The sequence below is a fragment of the Anoplophora glabripennis genome, unplaced genomic scaffold (assembly GCF_000390285.2).
Source record: "Anoplophora glabripennis isolate ALB-LARVAE unplaced genomic scaffold, Agla_2.0 scaffold1148, whole genome shotgun sequence".
NCBI lineage: Eukaryota > Metazoa > Arthropoda > Insecta > Coleoptera > Cerambycidae > Anoplophora > Anoplophora glabripennis.
This window is the reverse complement of record NW_019417226.1, coordinates 29,837-37,130: the sequence shown is the minus strand read 5'-3', so window position 1 is coordinate 37,130 and position 7,294 is coordinate 29,837. Positions and strand designations below refer to the sequence as shown.

Sequence of the window (7,294 nt, the reverse complement as noted above, 5' to 3'; positions counted from 1 at the left end):
ATTATTGTAGGTTACAATTCCAGATTCTAAAAATGGTATGTCACGTACGTTTACAATTACTTCTCGTCTGGGTTCTGTTTCTCACCTAGAAATTCTCAAGAAATATATCAAGATTAGATTGGAAACTAAAACTGAAATATCATGCTTTTTATGCGCTATGAAGCAGCTACATGTTACAACCAACCAGTCGGCAAGAATATCCTTTCTATGATTCCTAATAAGATTGCACAGTTTTTGAAACTAGAACATCCTGAAACATATACAGGCCATTCATACCGAAGAACATCGGCAACGTTACTGGCTAATACAGGAGTTGATTGGAGTATTAGCAATCAAGAGACATGGTGGGTGGAAATCAGCCACAATTGCAGAAAGTTATGTAACAGTTTAAGTAACAAAAATGAAATAGCCAACACTATTCTTTACAATGGCACTTCAACTCCAGATTTTAGTAGTACGTCACATCATGCTGTTTTAATGGATCAGTCAGATTGAGCCTCCGGTGACTGAAATGGAGTGGTCAAATCATTTTAAGAAAATTGTGACAATTAGTAAACGCGAGGGGAATAATTATCCAGATTTTATAAATGCCATTAAAAGTAATAACTGTACAATTACTATAAATATTCGTTATATTTGTTCATTCATTTATAACTCGAAATCGTTTTCTTCCCTAAGGAGGTAAGTTACCTCACTTACCTCCCGTTGTCAATAGCAACTTCCACTTCTACGGTAAAATCCACTTGCCAGAAACAATGTATTAATAGTCTATTTACTATAGTGGGAGCAGATAAAAATGTTTTCACAGTATGTAGAATATTAAATTTGACAAATATAAAAAATTACTTGATTGCTCATATACGCGTCATTGCACATTATTCTTTTTAAGAAAAAATGACTAGTGAAAGTTAAATTCTTTAAAATTAATTGCACTGACATTTTTAAAGAACAATGTTTACCTACTTATATCTAAACATTTTGTTTTTTCTTTGACAAATCAACCTGTATGGGTATCTATTTCTTTTTTGCTTGTAACAAAGATGAGAAATTTTATTTTAAAATTACTTAATCTTTGTCTTTCAGTTTGAGAAACTGATTTCAAAATTAATAAAAAAAAATGTTATTAGATAATCATAACAAATATAATTTTGGAATCTTAAAAAACATTTGTAGGTATATAACGAAGTGATATTTAAGTATCAGGTAATTTTGTTACACTTCATGTTAAATTGTCACATAGACTCTACCAATTACTTCATAGAAAATATATGAAGCTTTTATGTTTACTTTTATTGTGCTCTATACAACAATGCAAAAGTGGCTTTGCATCGTATAACTTTTATGTGAGACTCTTAAATTGAATATAGGACTTAGTTTTATAGTTAAGATAGGTACATTGTTTACTTTGCACTGTTTACTCAGAAAGGGATACTTTTCTAACGCAAAAATCGAAAACTGTAATACAAAAAGTAAATAAAACTAATAAAGAAAAACTTTATTAATATAGTTCCACTTATAAATAACGGTTCTTCCATTAAAATTTTAAATGTATAAGAAAATTTTCTTTTTAATAGTGATGTTTTTATTCCAACACAAAGTACAGACCATGCGGTTGAAGACTGGAGGTAATATCTTCCAAATGGCTGCCTCTGCGATGCTTCTGATGTCAATTTTAATTGAAATTTTTCATAACTTTTTCACATTATTCCGGACCTATTTCGCTAATTACAGGTCGGACATTGTTATTAAGTACTTCAATTGTTCTAAACTTTTAGCGCACGTGTAACCCCACAGAAATAAATTCAGCAATGTCATGATCTGAGCGGCCAATAGAATTCTCCGTGATGCGAAATGACACGTCCAGGACACTGATCACGCAAAAAGGCTATCGTTTCACAGCTTGTATGGCACGTAGCCTTATTCTGCTGAAAATAAACGTCTTTCATATTCAGTTCTTCAGTTGTTCGCCCAAAAAGTCAATCAGCATATTTCCATCCATCGATTGTAGCGCTAATACCGGCTTCGTTTTCGAAGAAATATAGCCCTATAATAGCACGACTGCAGAAACCATACCAAACAATAACTCGTTGTGGATGAAGAGGTTGCTTGACAATCACTCTTGGGTTTTGGGAGTCTCAGATATGAAATTTCTCTTATTGACGTGAATGAAAATTGTCCCCTTTAGTAAAAAAGCTTTTCTTGAAAAATCAGCGTCAAAATCTTGCATTTCAAACATTCCCTCAGTGAACGTACGACGCATACTGGGGATTTTTGTATGGAAGTGAGGAAAAAAGTTTTTTTTAAATATAGTAATTTAATGACTGCTGTAATTTTATTTATATAGTAGTAGTAAAATAATTCAGATTAAAAAAATATATATATTTGGAGGTGAAAAGCAAAGGGGTACAAGTATCAAAACTAAAAAAATTGAGTTATATGCAGGAATCAACACTTAATACCAATATCTATTACTCTATAGGTATGTATTAGAAACCAAAAATATTATGTATGAAAATGCGTGTCAGGTTGCAGTACCCAGCACTCCCCACCCTTCCGAATTTACGAACTCGAACGAAGCTAATTCCCTATGTAGCGTTCCGTTATAAATGCAACTAATGTGTTTGGAGAAATAGGGCTTTTTTATTCTATGATCATAAAAATATTTTTAAACAGAAAATAAAAGTTTCTGCAGTGTTTATTTTTTCAATTTTAGCTTATTGAAATATCCTATTTTAAATAAAAAACAAAAATAAAAATGTCAGCTCAAGCCATAAAATAATATTCGTCTTGAAATTCTTAGGTTAAATTTCAGTCAGTTCAATAAAACATACAAGTAATGAGTTTGAAACGGTTAAAAAAAAAACTAGTAGTCAGATCAAAGTAACTCTTTTTGATTTAATTGTAAAAGTTATTTCGAAATTTAAAAATATCATTGCATATTGCATTAATAATATATTGAATTTATCACTTTTTTCCGCGAAATCCCCACTGTGCGACGCGACGTTGCGCTACGTCCGTCGGCTTCAAATGTTTCGTTAGTTGGACTTGGCATGGATCTTGTGACAAATGCGGTGCATACTGGTTTGGAATAGACAAACTAAAGTTTTCCGTAACACTTGCAGACAAATAGCAATGTATTCGATTGACCTGACTCACCGGGTACGAATTGGGTTCTTAATATCAGTAATTTGCTCTGTATGTTCAAATGCACAATTATTGTTGTCGAGGAAGTGCATTTCTTGGAACCTGAAACGGATTTTTCCAACCGTCTCCGAGAAATTTTTACCATACTTGTAGTGAACTTTTATTAGGTACTTCTAAGCATTGCTCAAAAGAATATCGATCCATATTTATTAATCGCATATATTATAATTAATGGTTACCAAATATGGAAGCTCCATCTGTCACAAGTAAGAAATGGTGCACAATTTAAAATGAAATTTTTTATTAGAAGACCCGATACTACTAGTCGTTGTCTGAGTTTCAGAAAAGTTGAAAAATCTTACTTTTACCCCTATCTGAAAGAAGCTGAACATTTTTATGAAGAGCTCGGTTGGAAAAATTGTATATGAAATAAGCTCCATAAAATTGTACAAAAATTTCACTATTTATTTTCCATTTCCAGGATTTAGTTGTTGAATTATTTTAAATTTTAGGAATCACTTAATGATTCTTCTCAAAGTAATAAAAGGAACTAATTTATAAGTTGACAATGAAATTTAATACATATTTTTAAAGAGATATTACCAACTCGACTTAAATGCAACAAGTGGTAACACTTTAACATTTTAAGTAAATATTTTGCTTTATGTTATATTACTTAATATTTATACTTGTACTTACACAGAAAATAGTTGGTAACTGTTCTCATTCTTTTATGTGCCAATATTATCCATATAACGATTAGATTTCCTCCCGTTGCCACAATTACCATGCCAGCATAAAGGATGCTCCAAAGGACTTGTCTCCATATTGGCAGGATGAACTGATTTATTTCTTCTACGTCGGAACATAAATCAAACGGGATTAGAAAAAAAAAATTGTTTTTCCATAACGTTTACAATATAAACACATTAATTATCGCACGAATTTAGAAACTTTCATCGACAAAATTATTTATGGGAAACGTTTTGTTCTAGGAATCTTGAGATACAGATAGAATTAGGAATAATAATCACAGTAATTCATTACTACTATACTCCTTATAATGATTGAGGTATTTCCAACGGTATCCATATAAATTTTTAAATAAAAAATGGAGCGGTTTTTTTTTTACCGAAAATATGTAAAAGTATATATCAGAGAGCCTCATTACCGAAATAATAATCGATTTTTTCAAAATTCTAGAGCGGCGTTACCCCTTAAGAGAATACTGGGTTAAAAATCGCGAATTTACAAGTTTATAGGTATATTTTTAACCACTTGTGAGGATACATTTATTTTGGTATACAGTATGTCCTACTGAATAGCAATAGATTTTTGTAAGAATTTAAAAAACCCAGGGCGATATTGGAAAAAACTTTTATCCATTTAGAAAAGTCACCTTACCATGAATCTTGTCATCGGGGCACAAAAAAAAGTTCTAGAATTTTGAAAATATGACTGCAAGATTCTGCTGGCCTATATATTTATAACAAAAATAAATTTATTCAAATAACTGATTAAAAAATTAGCCAAAATTCATGGATTGTACCGACAAAACTTTTATAAATGTCATGTTGCCCACAGTCGCTACAGTACGTGTCCATTTTAAAACATGCCGTATTTTTTTTTTCTGAGCTGCCAAAGAAATTAAAAAATATAAATATATTTCGATAACCATATACTTATTATAAACTAAAATATTTTTGCTTATCTAAATAAAATTAAATTTTGAACCACAAAATTATCTGACAAATGCCTTTTTCATACTTTTTCAACTTCTAAGTCTTTGTCAGATGCAATGTTCTTAAAGGTGTTATCTACCCTTTAAAAAGCTCCTACATTGGATGCCAAAGACAATTTGCAATGGAAATAACATCAAAGGAAAAAAGATTGTCTTTGCTCAGTTACTTTGAAATTAAAAGCCCTGTAGGAGCTTTAAAACAAAAGAAAAAATGTTTTGCATAAATAATTACAATGTATGTAATTTAAGAATACTCTTTTTGAATATTAATTTCTAATTAATAGATATTTACAAAATTAGCATCCTTATGTGTGGACGACACACTATTTATGTATTTTTGTAAGGGAACTGTGACAATTAATCTTGATTTCAATTTATTTGAATTATTTATCCACTTACCATAGTACGTGAAGTTTACCACGTCTGTAGAATTATAATCCGGAGATAAATAATCCAGGGAAGTAGACTCTAAGTAGGGATTGGTGAAATATTCTATATCTCGTGAAATATTCATATTTAAACACTGTCTCAAGTTTCTGCGCCGTTAGAACTGAAAATGTAATACATGATAATTCTATGGATGACAAAAATTGAAACAATTTTTCTTAAAATGAACGAGAAGGTTTTTCAAAGCGTAACTTTATGTTTAATTAGATTAAAGTAGTTGATCTAGTACATACGCAATGGCTATTCTAAAAAAAGTTCTGTATCAGAAACATGAATACATAAATACTGATTTATCACGACATTTTTTAGTAAAACCGATAAAAAATCCCCTAAATGGAATGAAATAGAGATTATAAGGTAATAAAATGCAACAATTTCTAAATAGTCTGAGAAAGGATTTTAAAATATTTTGAGCATTAGGAGGAAATAAATCCACATCTACCCCTACGAGGGGGATAATTCTACGACTAAGATCAAATAATGAATGTTACAAAAAAAATGAAAAACCATAGCCTTATATTTTATCTTACCAAATATACAAATATAGGTTGATAGACAACATACCAAAAAAATATAATATACTTTACATACCCATTTAAAACCGCGGGTATTTGGGTCGCTGATTACGAATCTGAAGGCCGAATTCGAAAATTCCTGAAAAAAATTCTTAAATCCAAAATGGCGGACCCATTACAGTGGATTGAAAAGTACCATAGAAATTGGTATCTTCCACCCAAACAAATGCGTTATGAATGTTTAAAAATTTGAGTCATTTGAGTAAAAATAGACATATGTCTAAAAATGAGAATCAAAGAATATAAATTCTATTTGCAGTTTGCCGGCTTTTGCAGGAATGACCAACTAAACCCCTATAATTATAGGGGCGTAGTTGAGACAGTTTCCTATTGAATGATCTTTATATTTTTAGCTCTAAAATCAAACTCATTTCCCTGCTGGGATTCGTAAGAGTATTTGAAAGAGTTATCACACTGCACATCTAATTTATATTCTTTGTTTCTCATTTTTAGACATTTGCCTATTTTTACTCAAATAACTCAATATTTTAAATATTCATAACGCATTTCTTTGGGTGGTAAATACCAATTTCTATGGTATTTTTCAATCCGTCATAATGGGTGACAAAATTTAGACAAAAATATTGAATAGAAAAATGTGCGAAAAAGTTATATTATTTATTTTTGGTATATTGTCTATCAACCTATATTGCTATCAACCATGTATTTGGTAATAAATAAATAAAATACAATACATTCGTTTTTGCACTAACATTCTCAAAGTATATGTTCTACCGTTTTCCTAAAAAATCAACTGGTAGATCGAATTTTGGGGCTGCGGATTCGGATTCAGCATAAAAAAAAATAAACAAAATCTCTTTTTTTTTGTGTGGTTATGGAATCTGTTAACATACTTAATTAAGTTCGTCGAACGACAAAACCAGTTCCTACTGATCGGATTAACATAATCCCAAGTTTTCAAAAGTTCTTAAAATTATATCAGTAGAAAGGCTTTTGTAATAATTTGTTTATAGCATACTACACAGTGCTTACATTATCAATTTGTTTTGATATCTAAAAAGTGTCTACCTATTCTTATTTCTACTTACTGTTTGCGTTTCGCGTCCTTATGTAATAAAGTTATTCCATATTGTAATGTTCATCTTAACATAGAAAGTCATTGCTACTTTGAGATGAGTCTTGTGCTTTAATATAAATCTGAAACAAGAATATCTCATCAGTGAAATGCATGCATCGAAATTATATCACACGTTTTTCATTTTTAGTGTGCATATGCAGGGTAAACCTTAAATGTGATACAGCTGTTAAGTTTACTAGTTAAATATACAAGGTGTCCGGAAAGGTCATGTTAAAAATGAAGGGACATACAGGGGAGTTCAAAATAGATGTTGCACTTCATAAAAAATTTTTCCCATCGGGCTTCGTT

General features: G+C 30.6%; 1 protein-coding gene across 1 annotated transcript in view; it reads right to left on the bottom strand.

Annotated features, from left to right (window-relative positions):
* LOC108914545 (tachykinin-like peptides receptor 99D) overlaps nucleotides 1-7,059 on the bottom strand; it is a 72,595-nt gene extending 65,536 nt beyond the window's left edge. The window contains exons 1-3 of the mRNA XM_018720375.1: nucleotides 6,957-7,059; nucleotides 5,285-5,435; nucleotides 3,844-3,999 (exon numbers count right to left, since the gene is read on the bottom strand). Of these exons, the coding sequence (XP_018575891.1) occupies nucleotides 3,844-3,999; nucleotides 5,285-5,399 (271 nt within the window). The 5' untranslated portion in view covers nucleotides 5,400-5,435; nucleotides 6,957-7,059. The remainder of the gene's footprint in view (nucleotides 1-3,843; nucleotides 4,000-5,284; nucleotides 5,436-6,956) is intronic.
* Nucleotides 7,060-7,294: the final 235 nt, after the last annotated feature.